Source organism: Euleptes europaea, chromosome 21 (assembly GCF_029931775.1).
Source record: "Euleptes europaea isolate rEulEur1 chromosome 21, rEulEur1.hap1, whole genome shotgun sequence".
NCBI classification, from domain to species: domain Eukaryota; kingdom Metazoa; phylum Chordata; class Lepidosauria; order Squamata; family Sphaerodactylidae; genus Euleptes; species Euleptes europaea.
In genome coordinates this window covers 2823345-2844019 of record NC_079332.1, presented here as the reverse complement: position 1 = coordinate 2844019, position 20675 = coordinate 2823345, and the positions used below count along the sequence as shown (strand labels likewise).

The 20675-nt window shown below is 46.5% G+C and overlaps 1 protein-coding gene across 1 annotated transcript in view; it reads right to left on the bottom strand.

Annotated features, from left to right (window-relative positions):
* The window catches only part of SHISA9 (shisa family member 9), a 135952-nt gene extending 115496 nt beyond the window's left edge, over positions 1 to 20456 (bottom strand). Inside the window, exons 1-2 of the mRNA XM_056866205.1 lie at positions 19936 to 20456; positions 9595 to 9722 (exon numbers count right to left, since the gene is read on the bottom strand). Coding sequence (XP_056722183.1) covers positions 9595 to 9722; positions 19936 to 20456 — 649 coding nt within the window. The remainder of the gene's footprint in view (positions 1 to 9594; positions 9723 to 19935) is intronic.
* Between the last annotated feature and the right edge of the window lie 219 nt (positions 20457 to 20675).

Here is a 20675-nt window from a genome sequence, read left to right as displayed (position 1 = left end):
AGATGATCTGGTGGTCCCTTCCAACTCTATGATTCTATGAACTCTACTTCCAAATTAAGCCCGTGGCTTGCAAAGGGACTTTGCGCTTTCTATTTTACCAGCAAGCGATATTATCTTACACCATTCCTTCTTGCAAGATTCTTTCTCACAGATTTTTGACACGAACATAAGACCTTTAGTTCCCAAGTGGATCCTATACCTCCAGTTCCCTCTTCTAAATGGGAACAGCATTACAAAAAAAAGGTTTTGCCATAGCCAGGGATAAATCAGAAACCCCACTTAATTTAAGGATTTCAACTTTTCCAAGCTGGCCAGATGTTACAAAAAAAAGGGAAGTAGTCAGTCTAATAAAAGCTTTTAAACCAGGTACGCCTCCAGGACGTGACTATATTCCACCTGAATTGCTTAAACTTGACCCAGTCTGATGGGCTTCCTTTTTGGCACCTTTATTTACTGAGATAAATCAGACTGGGGAAATTAGCAATTACAGTCCCGTTTTTTGTTTTTTTTAAGGGGAACCAAAAAATGATCCAGCTAATTATCGTCCGATAAGCTTACTCTCTGTCATAGGCAAACTTTATGCTAGCCACCTAGCTAATAGGTAGGGTTGCCAAGTCCCTCTTCGCCACTGGTGGGAGGTTTTTGGGGCGAAGCCTGAGGAGGGTGGGGTTTAGGGAGGGGAGGGACTTCAATGCCATAGAGTCCAGTTGCCAAAGCGGCCATTTTCTCCAGGGGAACTGATCTCTGTCGGCTGGAGATCAGTTGTAACAGAAGATCTCCAGCTAGTACCTGGGGGTTAACACAATGAATCACCTGTACTGTACAGTATATATAGCTAAAAAAAAAACCCAGCACACAGCTCTATATGCAAAAGTATCAAACTGTGTATTACAATATAGTGAAGACAACAGTGAAGGGCAAACAGAAAATTGAATACAACTAAACACTAATTATATACACAATATAAGTAACTCTTCAATCGAGTCAAGAAAGACCTCTAAAGATTACACTTGCGAGAATCTTAAACAATGTCCAATAAGACTAAGTTGCGTCTTGGTACTTATTTTTCAAAGACAAGGGGGAAAAATCTTGATTTCTTGGAAGAATAGATGTGATGGATGATGGAAATGATTGGAAACGTCTTCCGGAATTTCTAAACGTTTTTCGCAAGGTTGCGCTTCTTCAGCCTGTAGTAATGGAATTCATAGGCGCCGTACATTGGGCTGCTTCTTTTCTTTCCAAAGTTCTCTTAGTAGCTGTTAGTTACTAAGCGAAGGAAGAGAAACTTGCTTCCTCCCTGCAGTTACCTATCCAAATATATTATTAGAGTGCCAGCAGGCTGAATACCATGGAGCTCCTTGACTGGAGTAGTAACACACGCCGAAAAAAACCAACAACAACAAAGTGATACGCTCTGCTTTTCAAATTTAGCAATTAGGTTCCTCTGAAACAATGACTGGTTTTCCAAGGAAGGCTGGCCTCATTGCACTCTGTGTTAAGTCTTACGCATCTGTATTTTATGAAATGTAGATTCATTATATTTTACTTTAGCAGCTTGCAGAAAGCTGTTAAGAACAAACTCCGGGCTAATCTATCAACAAGGACAGATGACTAAGACGGAAAAACTTGCATAGACAGATGTACGGTCACTGGCTGGGGAGGATGATCGCAACGCCTTCTGGGTAGGGTTGCCAACCTCCAGGTAATATCAGATCTCCTGCTATCACAACTGATCTCCAGCTGATAGAGATCAGTTCGCCTGGAGAAAAATGGCCGTTTTGGCCATCGGACTCTATGACACTGAAGTCCCTCCCCTCCCCAAACCCCACCCTCCTGGGACTCAGCGTTTTGTCAGGGCTTGCTAGAGAACAGTGTCGCATTTTGAGAGATGGTATGCTGAAAAGAAAGGTCTGGGCCTCTGCAAGACTTATGCATTGGGCAGGACTGCAAATCCTGTTTTGGCAACCCAACTTGCTTTATTTGCTTAAGATATTTATTAGCCATCTCCATGGCATCCAGCTTGAAGCAGCTTGCAATAAAAATTACTAACAATGATATCAGAATAGCAACTATTTAACCGTAGAAGAAATAAGCGGCAGCTAAATAGTAGCATAAAGAGCCCCATGGCGCAGAGGGGTCAGCTGCAGTACTGCAGTCCAAGCTCTGGTCACGACCTGAGTTCAATCCCAACGGGAGTTGGTTTCAGGTAGCCGGCTCAAGGTCGACTCAGCCTCCCATCCTTCCGAGGTTGGTAAAATGAGGACCCAGCTTGCTGGGGGTAAAGGGAAGGAGACTGGGGAAGGCGCTGGCAAACCAACCCATAAAACAGAGTCTGCCTAGTAAATGTCGGGATATGACGTCACCCCATGGGTCAGGAATGACCCGGTGCTTGCACAGACCTTTATCTTTTTAAATAGTAGCATAAGAGGCAATACCGAGTAACAAGGTATAAAATGCAAGATGCAGTGTGGGGGGAGAGGAGCCATACAAATAACTTCTATGCAAAAAATAAATAAATAAAATAGCATGGGCCATTAAAAACCACCCTAGCCAAAAAACAAACAGACGAACAGGCAAGCAAACATTATTTTTCAAAAAAAAAAAAAAACCCTTCCAATTATAGCACCAAAAAATGTAAACAAAAAAGAGAAGCTAGAATTAAATATCTCCAGTAAAACTGTCTTCCCAATGCTAATACAAATTATCAAAAGGTTAAGAACAAATAACAGCACGCTGCAGCGAATGGATCAGGTCTTAAATATGCTTTACCATACCAACGGTGGCCCTTTATAACTACTACTGTACTGTTAGCCTCCTCCGAGTTCTCATTAAAGCCAGACAGATCTCCGTGCCTTATCTTAAGCACACTGCCAATCTTCATTTACATATTTCTATATGTTTAAGGGGAAAAGGTTTAAAATGACACTCTTCAGAGTCAATTAAAAGTTCAGACCCAAACTAACGTTTCCGTATTAAGCCCAAGAGGAGGAGGGAAAGGCCCCCCTCGGGATTCTAGATCAGTTTTTGTCTCGTGATGTACATAGAAGTCTGCCAGCTGGTTTCCAAGTCAAGAGACTGTAATTTTGTCTGACTGACTGACGTGGAGTCGAGCAAGCGGCTGAGGCATCGTTTGGTGGCTGGGTGCCTGTGCTGTAGGCTGTCGTCACAGGTTCAATACTGCCACTTCCAGTTAGAACGGCGTTCAGACACCAGGGCTGAGAACCCACCTTCCCCGTTGCCATTAAAATCTGACTGGGCTGAGCTGAACCTTCCCCCCCACTTTTTTTTTTTTTTTGCATTATCGGTCATTCTGCTCAGGGTTTGCTAGCAATCCCTTTACCACTGTGTATGTGTGTTAAGTGCCATCAAGTCCCTTCCGACTCATGGCGACCCTATGAATCAATGTCTTTCAAAACGTCCCATTTTTAACAGCTCAGATCTTGCAAACTGAGGGCCGTGGCTTCCTTTATAGAGTCCATCCATCTCTTGTCGGGCCTTCCTCTTTTCCTGCTGCCTTCATCTTTTCCTAGTATGACTATCTTTTCCAGTGACTCTTGTCTTCTCATAATGTGACCAAAATACGATAGACTCGGTTTAGTCATTTTAGCTTCTAGAGTCAGTTCAGGCTTGATTTGATCTATAACCCACTGATTTGTTTTTTTGGCAGTCCACGGTATCTGTAATCCTCTCCTCCAACACCACATTTCAAAGGAGTCTACTGTCTTCCTGTCAGCTTTCTTCATTGTCCAGCTTTCACACCCATAACATAGTAATAGGGAATATGATGGCGTGAACTAACTTGATCTTGGTTGCCAGCGACACAGCCTTACACTTAAGAATCTTTTCTAGCTCCTTCATGGCTGCCCTTCCCAGTCTCAACCTCCTTCTGATTTCTTGGCTGCCGTCTCCCTTTTGGTTGATGACGGAGCCAAGGAACAGAAAGTATTCAACAATTTCAATTTCCTCATTATCAACCTTAAAGTTGATTAACTCTCCTGTAGGCATTACTTTTGTCTTCTCGACATCCAGCTGTAGTCCTGCTTTGGCACTTTCCCTTTTAACTTTCAGCAGTAGTCGTTTCAAGTCTTTGCTATTTACCTTTACCACTTGATAGGTCTGGAAGTATGTGCAAGACGTAAAGTGGGACCATTACAGCTGTTAGAAGGCATTCAATTATTCAAATCACTTTTGCATCCCAGGAAAGACTCAGAATGGGTTTCACTGTTCCCATGTCTGGCCACAGGATACCACATCCTTAACAGGCATCAGCCCCATGCCAGAGACACTGGGGACCAATAATTTAATCCCTGGTTAAGAAGCTCTCACTATTATTACTCGGTCTGAATATTAAAGAAATAAATCGAAGAACATTTTTATTCCACCCCCCACCCAAAAAACAACCCTGTGCATAAAACTCTCCATCAGCCACTGATCATTAGCAATCTGCACAAATACTACCTCGCAGGAGACATGTTTGCTATTTGCAAAGTTAACAGCAGTCTGGGGGCATGACCAGTTTGAAACGAGGCCCTATAGTAAAACAGATAAATATGAAACGCAGCAAGCATGAAAGGTCAAGGCAGGCTGAAGCAAGAAATATGCGTCCGTCTGGATTAAGATGTCCACAAAACAACCCTCTGCCCTTTTGCTACTCCCGTGGAAGAAAAAAGAGGGGAATAAAACCCAACCTGAAAACAGAAGCTGGGTACCCAAGGTTGGGTAGAAAGAATGTGTGTGTGTGTATGTGTGTATAAATACTAAAAATATAATTTATTAGAAGCACTAAGTAAAGTTTAAAAATATTTAAAAACATTAAAATAGCACAATGGCATTTCCTAGGGTTGATCTCTGTAACCACATACCAAACGCATTTCGGCCTATTGGGCCTTCATCAGTGGTTAATTAAAACACACGTTAAGCCTGCACACATTTACAGAAATAAATAAATAACTACATTTTCAAACAGTTCAAACCCAACCAGGCATGTGTATAGGTTGTAAAATCTATTACCAGTTACTCAGACATCTGGTCAGATTGGTTCTAGTTGTAATAATGGTTAGGGTTAGTACATGTCTCTCATATATTATGTGTGCAGGTATCAACCTAGTAGAGCAGTGTGGTACCTTGGGTAGGGTACTCAACTTTTGCTACTCCCACCATGAATGTTCCAAAAAGAAAGGGCAGTATAGGAAACAAAACTAGCCCCCCTTTAGCTAAAGAGGCATCGGGAAACCTTTTTGCCTTTATGTGCTCTGGGGAGATGGTAAACAGCAGTACTAGCACAGTAAGGGGATTCACTCGGAGATTATTTTCACAACCTCTTTTGGGACGGGGAGGTTTGTACTCGTGGAAGGATCAGACACGTTAAACTTCCTCATAAACTGAGTCAGACCGCTGGTCAAGGTCAGTACTGTGTACTCTGTCTGGTGGCAGCTCTCCAAGTTCTCAGGTAGATGTCTTTCACATCACCTTTTTAAAAAAATAAATTTGGAGACACTGTGGATTGTACTTGTCACCTTCTGAGTGCAAAGCAGATGCTCTGCTGCTGAGAAACAGCCCTTCCCTAACAGCAGGACCATAATCATTTATTTTATTAAAATACTGATATCCCACCTTCCCCTTTATAGCTCATGGTGGCTTATAATCTATACCCAAACCAAAAGCATGATTCATGAAAAGCCAGTTAACCTCCCCTTCCCAAAAAAGTGTTTGTAGCTCACATTCCATTAAAGCCCTAGCAAATAAAAATGACATTGCATGGCCTCCTAAAAGCATCCAGATCATGAGAGGGAGGGCAGGAAGGGATGAGCCAGCGCTTGGCTCTTGTGGCCCCTTTCTGATATGCTCAGGGTAACTCTGATCACCACTTTGGAGTCAGGAAGGAATTTTCCTCCAGGCCAGATTGGCACAGGGATCCTGGAGGGTTTTTTGGGTTGTTTTTTGTCTTCCTCTGGGCATAGAGCAGGGGTCACTAGGGGTGTGGAGGGGGGGAGGTGGCAGTGAATTTCCTGTGTTATGCATGGGGTTGGGCTAGATGACCCTTGAGGTCTCTTCTGGCTCTATGTTTCTATATTAGTTGCAAACTACATGAGATTCCCACCCCTCAAGATGGAGTACACTAAGGTATATCGTGCTACCCATAGCAGGAATGCCGACTCTCCTGTGAATCCAATGGAAACTTGGGAAGCATGATTAACCAAAGATTCCAGCGCACCAATTGAATCCCATGGTTCACTTGCACAATGCCACATGACTAGGGTTGCCAACTGCCAGGTAGTAGCAGGAGATCTCCTGCTAATTCAACTGATCTCCAGCCGATAGAGATTAGATCACCTAGAGAAAAATGGCCGCTTTGGCCATTGGACTCTGACATTGACGTCCCTTTCCTCCCCAAACCCCGCCCTCCTCAGGCTCTGCCCCAAAAACCTCCCGCTGGTGGCGAAGAGGGACCTGGCAACCCGACACATGACCAACCCCTAACCACTTAAAGCCAACCAACTTGCTAACTCGAGACAAGCGCAAACACAGCCCAAGACAAAGAATGAGATAGACTCAAGTAGAAGCATCATTCTAGTGATGTTTCCAAATTCCTGTCCAATAGGAATCCTTAGTGGAATACAAGGTTTCTACCAGAGTTGTTTATGTCATGGAACAGAACTGCTTATGTGTTCTTTACACAGATTTTCTGTTGAAGTGCCCTGCATTAGGTGGGTGGAGGCAATCACAACATCTTTGGATGTTGGACACGCAACAAAATGCCAATAACCGTTACTGAAGATGCCAATAACCGTTATTGAAGAACTACTTGTAAATATGGATGGCAATACACGGATTTCATATGTGTAACTTTATTAAAATATACACGCTGCATGCATCCACGCTAATGGTTCACAGAAATTGCAGTGGGTAAAGAAAAGGATGTGGGAACTGGAACACCTTCACAAAGCAAAACTATAGGACAAATATGGAATGCAATAAGTGAAATCCATCCAATCCTTGCTCAAAGTTTCAGGACATACTACCCTGGCCCAAATCCATACCCATTATACCGTGCAGCAACTACAATGGTATACATTCAAAAGTGCACAGCAGTTACAAAGAGAAGAAGCGGTAGTCCCTGTACTGTTTTTAAGACCAGCCCCATTAAAGATTCCTTGTTCTAGACAAAAAAATTGTCTTTAAGGAGCTGCTCAAGAGACGCTTGGCAGCCATCAGCAAAAGAAAGAGGAAAAATAGCACACCTCATTAAAGATTTCTTAGTCTAGACAAAAATTGTCCTTAAGAAGCTGCTCGAGAGAAGCTTGGCAGCCATCAGCAAAAGAAGAAGGAAAAATAGCACTTGAAGAGTGCACAAAGTACACATGAATTATGGCTCAAATAAACATTTTGCCACTTGCAATTCGCCTATAAAATCAAAGAGCAATTTTTAATTAGAATAGAATAGATTTGGAAGGGGCCAAAAAGACCATCTAGTCCAACCCCCTGCTCAATGCAGGATCACTAGAGCATCCCTGACAAGTGTTTGTCCAGCCTCTGCTTAAAGACTGCCAGTGAGGGGGGTCTCACCACCTCCCTAGGTAGCCGATTCCACTGTTGAACAACTCTTACTTGTAAAAAATGTTTTCCTAATATCCAGCCGGTATCTTTCAACCTGCGACACAAGCAGTCCGTCTTCAATAGAACGCTGGTGTTAACTTTTGTTTTATAATTCCCAGGAAAATTTACAACACTCCTACCCATTCAACAAGTGGCTGCACGAACAAGTGGCTGCGATATCGCCGAAATAAGAAAACATCACAAGATCAGTAATAAAATCAAATTCATTTCCACACAACTTTTGCTTCACTGTTTCTAAGGCAAGGCACCCAGCGGGAAACCAAATTTAAAGGAGTTAGTAAATCAGAAAGTCACATTTCTACCTTCGATATAAAGCTAAAGTTTTAGAACGTGCAACTGGATGGGGTTTGCTTAAACGTACGTCTCTGCAATTTCTCTGGTCAAGTCTTCAGAATTGCCAAACTGACAGGCCTTATATCGCTGCAACCCCGGTTTAAAGAACATTTTGTTTGGAAAGCGCAACCGGAATTCCACCGTTGATTAGAAACGTCAAAAGAACAAGAAGAGCTGTGATGGGAAACTGACACTTGAGGGTCCTAGGATTGTGACATGCAAGTGATAAAGTGTAGATATGAAGGTATTGGGCTCCGGTTGATCTCCGGTTGGACCACAAAATTCCAGTTGAGAGGACGCAAGAAAATAACATCAAAAGGGGAGTAATAAATACATAAATCACTGCGGTCACCATTCCAACTAGGGGTAACCTTAAGTGCTCGTTTGCACAACGAAATACACACCCACAAGGAACAGTTTATTACTTTGGCTATTATGGGATGCCATCTCCAGTACACATGTGTAATGCATTCAGAATGACGCAATGTGATGTAAAACTTGCTTGCAACCAATGAGGTTCCTTTCTGTATTCTGCCTAAGTAACTTAAAATGTATTTCAGCCTTAGCTGTGCGAAGCGTGACTGCTTGTTTTGCGATTACGCGGCAGCTAGCCTTGCTCTGTGCCCAGAATAAAAGCGGTTTTAGTTTCGCACGAGGCGTTTCTTCATTGACCTAAAGTAGCGCCATGCTAACAAAACTGTGACCCCAAAAAGAGCGGGCTACATTTCCGCCACTACTGAACCTTGCCATCTCCCACAACAGGGATAATTCAGGCATGAAGATAATAGTCAAAGTGGTGAAATGGGCTACAGATGCACTAGAAAACGAGACGCTGAATACATGTTAAAACTGATGCTGAAGATGCTCTTTGCTTAGTCTAGAGCCAGGCCTGTACCCAGTCATAAAAACCCGAGGCAACCATTCTACGAAGTGGTTCACAGGGGGCTGACCTCCTCCCCTCCCTCTGCTGAAAGGCTAAAATGCTTTCTAGACTCCTAGATTTAATTGTTGTTTTGATGGGGAAACCTCTGGCCACAAATACAGAATATCCTCTTTTCCTTAGTACAATTCACAAAACCACCACTCCCTTATCGGTCTTTCTGCTGCCTAAGGGACATTTCGATGTTATTTCACCTTTGGCCTAGGAAATACACCTCTGCGGGAAAATCCGGAACACTATCATTGTATAACTTTGCAGGCTGTACCCCGGCCGGTCCCTTCTGCTTTATCAAAGGCTACAAACCTACAGTCACTTACTTAAGTCCCATTGAAAGCAAAACTGACTTCTGAGTTCAGACATATAGGATTCAGGCTGCACGGCTATTCTTTCTACTGCCCACTGAGATGAATCCTGAAATCCAAAATAAACTATTAGGTGATGAAATGACCAAAGATGTTTCTATTAGGAAGGGAAGACAATAACAAGGGGGTGGGGGCGAGGTGGAAACTCGTTCAGACATCAATAATGAAATCCACATTCTACGGGCATTTGACCACTTCCAGTACAAAGTCCTTCCCGCTGTTGAATTTAATGGCAAGAAAATGAAACGATTCATTTATAAATAACTCGTTGCCACTCTCTAGCAGCCATAAAACCGTCTCCAGCAAAGCACCGAAGGCAGAAAAAAAGACAAAGATACTCACGCATGTTGTTGGCAGGCGGCCGGTTCTCCATGTTCTCGTAATGTTGCACATGGACGACGATGTTGAGATCTCGTTCCATATGATCCGTCGTGCAGGGGGCTTCCGGCCTCATGACATCAGCAAGAGCTCTAAAAATATGGGGAGGGAGAGAAAAAAATGTTGGGGGACAGAATTAGATTCATACTTCTGTAACCCTTGCAGTTTTGAAAGGTCTGGGTGGTAAACCTGTTAGCGGTCACAGATAGGGTTGCCAGGTTCCTCTTCGCCACCAGCGGGAGATTTTGGGGACAGAGCCTGAGAAGGGCGAGGTTTGGGGAGGGGAGGGGCTTCAATGCCATAGAGTCCACCTTCCAAAGCAGCCAGCGTGGTGTAGTGGTTAAGAGCGGTGGTTTGGAGCGGTGGACTCTGATCTGGAGAACTGGGTTTGATTCCCCCACTCCTCCACAAGAGAGGCGGAGGCTAATCTGGCGAACTGGGTTTTCTTCCCCGCTCCTCCACACAAAGCCAGCCGTCAAGTCGCTTCTGACTCATGGCGACCCTATGAATGAAAGTCCTCCAAAATGTCCTATCTTTGACAGCCTTGTTCAGATCTTGCAATAAAACATTATAAGCAATCTTAAACAAGACTAACCATTAAAATCCATGGATAATTAACAATAAAAAAAAACAAAGCACAATTTAGTTTAAGGGAGTGGTTGTATAGATTATTCTGAATTCCCAGCACCCTTCCCAAACTACAGCTCCCATGATTCTTTTGGGGGAAGCCACGTTATACAACTAATATGTTGTCAATATAGCTATGCCCCATGTGGCACGGATGGGAAGGAAAGGTACAGTAGGATTTGGGAGGAAACTTTCAGGATGCCCGCGAAAGGCAAGCAACAGAGACCGAAAATATATGTTGGTGGGTTAGGCTGCAATCCCAAGAAAACCTTTTCTGAGAGTAATAAAGTGGAACTACTGGGTAGGCATGTTTAGGATTGCTTCCTTGGTTGCACACAACACACACTTTCCAGGCAGAAGGTCCTAGGTCAATTTCTGGCACCGCCAAGATAGGACATTTTGGAGGACTTTCATTCATAGGGTCGCCATGAGTCGGAAGTGACTTGATGGCACTTAACACACACACACACACAGGTAGCCAGGCTAAGAAAGCCCAGATGCATGATGTCAAGATCACAGGGTTGCCAACCTCCAGGTGGTGCCTGGAGTTGGGTTGCCAACCTCCAAATACTAGCTGGAGATCTCCTGCTATTACAACAGATCTCCAGCCGACAGAGATCAGTTCACCTGGAGACAATGGCAGCTTCGGCCATTGGACTCTATGGCACTGAAGTCCCTCCCCTCCCCAAACCCCGCCCTCCTCAGGCTCCACCCAAAAACCTCCCGCCGGTGGCAAAGAAGGACCTGGCAACCCTACAGTAATCCCAGTGCAAACGACGTGCAGATATATGCCAGTGCACTAAAACAATTTGTTCGGGGTGCTCCCGTGTATATTTATTACTATTTCATAATTGCAGACTTGCAATGAGAGACTGGAATGCAGAAACATTACGGATTATCAATCAACATGTCAGTTATCAGCCATCTTACATTTTTTACAGTTCCTGTTATGCAAACCGGCTTTCTTATACTGGCTGCTCGGTGTTCGCTCGTTCTGGATGTTGGCGTGGCTTGCCTTTTTAATTATAAAAGGTTGCTGACCCTTGAACAAGACTCTTGACTGCCCTCAACACTGTGCCTCTTGGCACAGTTTTCTTCAGGCTGTGGTTTCCCCCCACCTTTTTGTTAATGTACAAATTCATATATATTTTTCTGAATACCCAGAGGATCTCCTGAGTATTGTAACTATCCCTACCCTGTCTGTGGGTGACCCATTTATGCTCCTTTTGTGAGTTCTGCAGAGGCCAGCCATTTTACAATTAAATCCAGTGATAAATGTTTCTCATGCTGGAAAAATGCCAGATCATTAAACCACACCAAGGCCCCCAATTTAGCTGGACTCTTGTCTGCAGAGTTAATTGTATAACAGCTCACCAAACCCCGCTGGATGCTCTTGACATCCAAGCAGTGAAAAGGAAATTTAGGGCCAGATTCCCCTCTCAAACTGCTTGAAGTTTCCCTTTGATACACACGCCTCCCTGTCTAGCTAATTACACACGATATTCAGTGGTTTTTTGACTGTGGGCAGCATTGTGTCATTAAAATGTTGGATGGATTTCTGATCATGAGGTTCTTTTATTTTACTTTTTAAGTGCTTGCTTGAAGTGGCAAAAAGAGATATTTGTAAGGGGTAAGGTTGCCAGGTCCAAGCTGGTCACCAGTGGGGGATGGGGGGGTAGAGTTGCCAACCTCCAGATACTAGCTGGAGACCTCCTGCTATTACAACTGATCTCCAGCCGATAGGGATCAGTCCACCTGGAGAAAATGGCCACTTTGGCCATTGGACGCTATGGCACTGAAGTCCCTCCCCTCCCCAAACTCCGCCCTCTTCAGGCTCCGTCCCAAAAATCTCCAGGTATTTCCCAACCTGAAGCTGGCAACTGCTGGTTGATACCTGCACACATAGTATATGAGAGACTTATACTAACCAGGATTACAACAAGAACCTATTATACCAGATGTTTGAGTAATTGGGAATAGAATTTACAACATATACACATGCCTGGTTGGGTTTGAACTGTTTGTATTTGTATTCATTATTGTATTTCTGTAAATGTGTGCAGGCTTCAGAAAGGGTTTTAATTAACCTCTGATGAAGGCCCCCATAGGCCGAAACGCATTTGGTATGTGGTTACGGTTATCAACCTCAGGATATGCCATTGTGCTATTTTAATGCTTTTAAATAATTTTAATTTTCACATAGCGCTTCTAATAAATTATACTTTCAGTATTTGTACATAGACTTATATATATTTTCTTTTCACCCAACCTTGGGTACCCAGCTTTTGTTTTTTGGTTGGGTTTTATTCCCCTCCTTTTTTTTCTCTTCCCACCTTATTGGCATATTCAGGTTGGGAAATTCCTGGAGATCTGGGGATGGAGCCTGGGGAGGGCAGAGACCTCAGTGCCACAGAGTTCATCCTCCAAAGCAGCCGTTTTCTCCAGGGGAACTGATCTCTGTGGTCTTGAGATGAGCTGTAATTCCATGGGACCCCCAGGTCCCACCTGGAGGCTAGCATCCCTAGTAAGCAGGGTTGCCAGGTCCCTCTCGGCTGGAGATCCGTTGTAATAGCAGGAGATCTTCTGCTATTACCTGGAGGCTGGAAAAGATCCAAACAGCACTACAAAGTAATATCAACACAAGATAAATTTATAAAGGTGCAGGTAAGTGCAAGGAGTGAACATATGTACAAAAATTAAGGGAAACACAATCAGTTTTTTTTTAAACAATTAGCATAAATAGTCCAGCAAGATATGCAATATAACAAAAGAAATTGTCCAATGGATCACATAAAAACAATATAGCTGTCCATGAAAGACTTTCCTGTACTTCTCGGTAGCTGGACACAAAATGTCAAAAATGAGGACCACAGCGAGGAGGTGCCAGAAGAGGTGCCCGGACGTGGTCCTCATTTTTATGTGATCCATTGGACAATTTCTTTTGTCATATTGCATATCTTGCTGGACTATTTATGCTAATTGTTTAAAAAAAAAACCTGATTGTGTTTCCCTTAATTTTTGTACATATGTTCACTCCTTGCACTTACCTGCACCTTTATAAATTTATCTTGTGTTGATATTACTTTGTAGTGCTGTTTGGATCTTTTCCATCATCTATACAGCACTGAGCCTTCATTCTCTCCAGGATTACCTGGAGGCTGGCAACCCTACTAGTAAGGGAGGTAGCCAGGGTGACCCCGCCTTGCATTTCAACAAGAAAGGGGGTCTATAAATGAAGTCAGCAAGTGAATTTGGGCATTCCAGGTCCACACCTGCAGGTTTTGCCAATCTGGCTACGAAGAGGAAGCCATAAAGATCTACAAGAAGCAGTGTGTTAAATAGGGAGGGAAATATTATAATTTGGCTCAGAGGTGTCAAGAGCACGCAGCGGGGCTTGTTTAGTTGAGTAATCCGCAGAAAGGCACGCGCGCACGCCCCGTCAGAATTTTCTGGATGTAGGAAAAAGGCCACCCCAATGAAACGAAACCAAAAACCCCAGACGGCAAATGCGTTATAAGAATGCAGGAAACAGCTCTTCGCGTTAGGAGGAGGGAGGGAGGGAGGGGAAAGAAATGTGAATTGCAAATAATAGTTTCATGATGCTCCAATAAATAGAGGAGGCCATTGGTGGAGTTAGAAAGAACCAAAACAACAACAACATAAGCACAGTAGAAGCTGAGCCGGATCAGACCAAAGGTCCATTTCATCCAGCATCCTGTTCCTCCCATAGTGTCTACCCAGATGCTCCTATGAAGAGGGCACAGAGACCATGGGCAAAAACGCATGGCCGCTTTATCCTCCTTTAATCCCTGTTTCAGCCAGGATTCAGCCTGGATCGAATGCATGCGTTTTGCCTGATGTGCATTCGATCCTGGCTAAAACAGGGATTAAAGGAGGATAAAGCGACCATGCATTTTTGCCCCATGGCTTCCCCCTATTGTTGCATTAAGCCAGCTGGGTGACCTTGGGCTAGTCACACCCTCTCGGCCCCATCTTCTTCACAGGGTGTCCGTTGTGGGGAAGGGAAGGCGATTGTAAGCTGGTTTGATTCTCCCTTGAGTGGTAGAGAAAGTCGGCATATAAAAACCAACTCCTTCCTTCCGAGATCTGACGAGATCAGGCTGGACCGGGCTGCCCATTGAATCTGGGGACGGGGGTGTCTTGTGTTTGTTTATCAATCTTCGGCGTATGAACTGAAACCGGGATCCCCAGGACTGAGATCAATCTTTTAAACCCCCCCCCCCCAAAAAAAAAAACCCCTAGATAAATCCTAGGTAAAATTAACCAATAAGAGCTCCCCCATGGTGTTCATGCTGTGAGTGAGAATGATGCAACCTCCTCATTATCTTCACCATACCTAAGAGTTAAGTGCCCAGACCCTGTTCTGGTCACAAAAGCTGTGAAGCCAGGCCACTCAAGAGACAAGTAAGGGGCAGGGGGGGGGGGGGAAATGACACTGTAAATAAACCAAGGCAAACAATAAAACAGCCTGATAAGGATCAATAATGTACTAGGAGCATGGAGTTAAGAGGAAAAGTAGGGGAGGGAAAAATAATCTACTTGAGCACACGCCTTAGGTCGAAACTCTTATTAAATTCCTTATACTAGTCATGGTGGGTTGGGTCCTACAACTTGTGAGAAGAGAGGATTTCGTCACTCCAGAAAGGGGTGGGGGGACATGGGTTTTTATTTTCCTCCCAACAGGCAACTTTCCTCCACAGCAAGGCTCCTCACTTAGCAGAAGGGAGTCTCAGGTTTCAACCCAACAAATAGTAGGTATTCCATCTTAGGCTCGCTAGCAAAACCATCTCATGCGTTTGCTTTTCTCAGGGAGCTACTCCCCTTGCCAGGCATCCACAGATTCACACACACAGGCACAAAATAACCCCAGCTCTGTCACAGTTTGAAGTCTTGTATGGACAGCTAAGAATGTTATCACAATTCAAAGATCGTGAACTACCGGTAATCACGGCAATAGACAGATCCTTTTGAGTGCCAAGCGAAGGACCTGCAACCAGATAGCGGCCTGACGAGGGGGGAGGGTTTAAAGTATTTCAATCCCCCCTATCAGTCTCTGAGGCTAAGTCAGCTCACGAGATCTGTCACACACAAAAAAACTTCAGTCTGATAAGCAAAATGGTTTAAAAAATTTTTTAAAAAAGATTGCTGTGCATCTTTTGCTTCTGTAACAGGGTTTGAAGCCGCGGAGTAGACATTTGCAACTGGAGAAATTGAAACAGTAATTACTGAAGGGTTCAGAGCATGTGTGTGTGTGGGGGTCCCTCCTTTCTTGCAGCCCAGGGACCCCTCCTGGGGTGGATGCGGAGCAGACACCATGCGAGAGCGCTTCCTTGGTTGTAAGAGATCCTGCGTGGGCGCGCGGTGGAAAGGGCCGTCCAAAGGAGCAAGACCAGTCCACTGACCAGAGGCATTTCTTCGGGAAGGCTTCCTTGAGAGTCTCCCCAGCAACCAAGGCATGTTCTCATTGGAATTTATCACCAGGGAAAGCGGATAACTGGAAGATTAGGCTATGTGCTCTTGGCGGCAGCCGCAATGACTATTGACGATCCATCCACAGTGCCACCCATATTCGATCACGCACGTCAGCATACGCAGAACCGAAAGCATTTCTTCACCTGTTCTTCTCCATCTTCCTTTTTACCATCTCTCTCTCCCCCCCCCCCCCCGTGCCGAAACTGTAAGCTCCTCAGGGCAAGGAGCCGTTGTCTTTCTGCGCTGTAAAATGCCGGACACGTTGAGGGTGCTATTTAAACGACTAACAGAAGAATTTTCTAACAGTCAGAGCGGTTCCTCGGTGGGACAGGCTTCCTCGGGAGGTGGTGAGCTCTCCTTCCCTGGAGGTTTTTAAGAAGAAGTTAGATGGCCATCTGTCAGCAATGCTGACTGTGACCTTAGGCAGATGATGAGAGGGAGGGCATCTTGGCCATCTTCTGGTCACTGGGGGTGTTGAGGGGGGGAGGAGGTAGTTCTGAGATTCCTGCATTGTGCAGGGGGTTGGACTAGATGACCCTGGTGGTCCCTTCCGACTCTATGAGTCTACGATTCTATAATCATAAGGAGCTCTACGTGGAAGTCAGTTCAATTTTAGTCAGTGGGGCTTGCTGCCAAGAAAGTGTTCTTACAACTGCAGCCCATATGGTCAAGGCACATCGGTGTGTCTTCCCCCCCTCCAAAAAAAGAGAATTTACCCCCAAGCCATGAGCAGTTTAATGTTTGGCTGTGGGGAGAGGACAAAAGGAAGAAGAAGGGAGGAAGGGGGAAAGCAAGCAAAAAGTCGATGTGGAGCAAAGGGTTAGACTAGGTCTTGAACACATGAAGCTGCCTTCTACTGAATCAGACCCTGGGCCCATCAATGTCAGTATTATCTACTCAGACCGGCAGCGGCTCTCCAGGTTCTCAGGCAGAGAGGTCTTTCTGTTTTTCAACACTTTCACATCCCCTACTTGCCTGGTCCCTTTAACTGGAGATGCCGGGGACTGAACCTGGGACCTTTCTGCATGCCAAGCAGATGCTCCACCACTGAGCCATGGCCCCTCCCCGGTCTTAGGAGATACGGTTTAAGTCCCTACAGCTATGCAACTCCCTGGGTGACATCACTGCCTATCAGCCTAGCCTACCTCACAGTGAAGGGAGAATCACACCTGGCCATCCTGAGCTCCTTGAACATAAGAACATAAGAAAAGCCCTGCTGGATCAGACCAAGGCCCATCAAGTCCAGCGGTCTGTTCACACGGTGGCCAACCTGGTGCCTCTAGGAAGCCCCCAAGCAAGACGACCTCAGCAGCATTGTCCGGCCCATGTTCCACAGCACCTAATATAATAGGCATGCTCCTCTGAGACTGGAGAGAGCAGGTATGCATCATTAGTATCCATTTTATACTAGTAGCCATGAATACCCCTCTCCTCCACGAACATGTCCACTCCCCTCTTCAAGCCTTCCAAGTTGGCAGCCATCATTACATCCTGGGGCAGGGAGTTCCACAATTTAACTATGCGTTGTGTAAAGAGATATTTCCTTTTATCAGTTTTGAATCTCTCACCGTCCAGCTTCAGCAGATGACCCCCGCGTTCTAGTATAATGAGAGCGGGAGAAAAGCTTCTCCCTGTCCACTCTCTCCACACCAAGCATAATTTTATAGACCTCTATCCTGTCTCCCCTTAACCGCTTTCTTTCCAAGCTAAACAGCCCTAACCGTTTTAACCACTCCTCACAGGGCAGTTGCTCTAGCCCCCTGATCATTTTGGTTGCTCTTTTCTGCACCTCCTCAAGCTCTGCAATATCCTTTGGAAGAAGGGTGGGTTAAAATATATATCTAGATAGATCAACAAAGGTGAGCCCAACAACAAAAATACATATTTCCATGAGGACTCGGTTGTTGTTGGAGAGAAAGATAGGGATGGAGGAACTGTGAGGCATTATTGGGAAAGGTGGGTTTTGAGAGGAAGAAGGGAGGAGGAGGAGGAGGAAGAAGAGAAGGAGAAGAAGAAACCGGCTTACAATCACCTTCCCTTCCCCTCTCCACAACAGACAACCTGTGAGGTAGGTGGGGCTGAGAGAGCTCTAACAGAGCTGTAACTTGCCCAAGGTCACCCAGCTAGCTTTGTGTGTAGGAGTGGGGAAACAAATCCAGTTCACCAGATCAGCCTCCATCGCTCATGTGGAGGAGTGGGGGAACCAAACCTGGTTCTCCAGACCAGATTGCACCGCTCCAAACCACCGCTCTTAACCACCACACCACACCACCACCTTCTGAGAAGACATTTCCAGGCTTAAGGGGCAGCGAGAGAGCTGCCTTTGCTTCTCTGTACAGAATCTTCCCCTGGGCTTTTGAAACTGAATATCTGCAGGATGCGTAGATGCAACCCCGGCTCTGACAAAGACGAACCATTCTGATTCTGACTTGGCTTCCATGTGCAATGTTCTCCTTCGCCACAATGTTCAGACTCACCTTTCCTATCTGTCTGTAGACACCCTCTAGAAGTGCAATGAGAAAGGGACAGAATACAGCTTCTCCCAAGAACCGGAGAGGCCGAAGAGAGGACAGCGTTACAGGACCCACGTCTTATCGGCCTTCCTTAATTAAGAGGATCAGGTTCCTCAAAGCTGTTAGGTGGCGGGGGGAGGGTTTCTTCCGCTCCCCAACAGTCTCTCCCAGGATACCTGCTCACACAAGTATGTTGAGATGCCTACAGATATCTGTGCTCTGCTTTCTTCCTTGGTAGTAAAAAAAAAAAATGATCACCCATCAGCCTGTTTTATAAATAGCAAATAATTGCCAGAGAAAGAAATGGTGATGCATTCCGAAACCTATTTTGGGTGTCTCGGTGCTGGGGGAGGCTGTTAATCACCAAGCAGAGAGGCCGCTGGACAAGGAAGGTACTCCAGGTGTGCAATTCAGGAGGGAAAGAAGGAAGCGGGTGCTCTGCCTTTGAATTACCCTTCTTTTTCAGGGCACACCAGTCCCCTGCTCGATCGGGAGATCTTCCTTGCAAGAGCAAGGTTCCTCTGGAAAAGTCCCCTTCCCCAGATCCTGGGATCCATTTAACAGAGCTCTCTGCTTGTTTTAACAATTGTTGTTTTTTTATTTTATCTGCAAATGCCTTTCCCCATCTGTTTTGTTTTCATGTGTTGGGGGATTAGCATAATGAATCAGACAGACCGAAAACTTGACAAATGGGCTTTGATTCCCGACTGGTGCCTACAATCTGGGGAGGGGCGGGTGGCGGCAGAGGCTAAGAACCAAGGTGGCAGCCAAACTGGGGTCGATCCGGTGGTACCCCCCCACACACTTGATAGATGCAGAGCATGAACCACACACGAACACACACGCGCACACAGCAAAGACTTTCACCACATGCTGGGCCACATTTTACTTGTGTGTGTGTGTGGGGGGGAGTGTTCAGCCTGACATTCCCTAGCTCAGACGAAAGAAGGACCCTTTACGATCTCACATATTTATAGGAGACCCTCAATGCTGTGCTCTTTCTTTGTATTATGCCAGTCAATAATTTAAAACAAACATTTTAAATCAATGTTAGGGTTAAGATCTAAGTAAAGGCGGCTCACACGCTTTCGGAAAAAAGGATGGGAAAGCAATGCTCCCATTTTTTTTATTATTATTTTTGGTAGCTGGAAACAAAAAGGGGCAGGTGGAGGGAGGTGTGTGTTGATCCATGCCTCTGCAGAGAAGTTTGCAGGCCGTTGCAACAGTTGGGAGGGAGAAGCTTACCAGCACACCTGGCCCTTCCCAGTCTGACGCCACGTTTGCTGGTGAAGGCTGTGCCTCTCTGTAATATGCGTTGAGACGGAGAGTGCATGTGTGTGTGTGTGTTCCCCAGTCTGTTCACTCTCTGGGAAACCGCTTGGCCATCACCCTGCGTGAAATGTGGGTTACTCCCTGTACGACCATCTGCCAATGTGCCAAAGGGGGACCACCCTGTCCTAGACTCCCAAGGGGTCTGGGGGTGGGTGGGTAGGGAGCCCCGCGCCTTGAATGGGGAGGGGGTTGGGGTGGGCAAAAGCTTGGGGTCGGTGGAACGGTCGGGGAGGCATCAGGAGGGATGCCTCGGGACGGGGCAAGGGGCCCTATTGTGCCAGGGTCGGGGAGGCATCAGGGGGGAGGGGGCCGTGCGGTGCCGGGGCGCGGCGCGCCTTACCTGGACATGTGCTCCCGCTGGGGGCGGTGGGCTTTCTCCAGCCCCAGCTTGGTGAAGATGCCCACCAGCACCATGACGGCCACCACCCCGCAGATGATGTAGACGATGAGGTTGGTCTTGTCGCGGGTGGGGTCGTGGGAGGCGTCGACGGGGCGCATGGGGGGCTTGCCGGCGCTCACCCAGCGGGGCTTGTGGTAGTTGGTGCAGATGTCCTGGTCCAGCCGCCCCTTGACGTACTTGCAGCAGAAGCGGAAGCCGCAGGTCCCGCAGCAGAAGGGGTACTCCCGCACGCTGCAGTTGAACGAGGGGTCCCACTGGCCCATCACGTCGAAGTAGCCGCGGCACTCCTCGGGGGCTTGCGGGGGCGGCTCGCTGGGCTCGGCCGGGGGCAGCCCGCTCTGGTTGCCCAGCATCACCATGCCCAGGCCCGCCGGCGGGCCGCCCTTCTCCTGCGCCCGCCCCAGCCGGGCCAGCAGGTCGCCCAGCAGGCAGCCCAGCAGCAGCCGCAGGAAGACCCCCATGCCCGGCTCAGCAGCAGCGGCGGCGGCGGCGGCGGCGGGAGCCCCCGGCCGCGCCTGCAATGCATGGGCAGCCGCCGGAGCCCAGCCCAGCCCAGCCCAGCCCCAGCCCCAGCCCCAGCCCTAGCCCCGCTGCTGCTGCAGCACCGCGGACAGCGCCCGGCGGCCGCCCCGCCGCCCAGGGCCGCCCGGCATAGGGATGCAGACGAGCGCGCGGGAGCG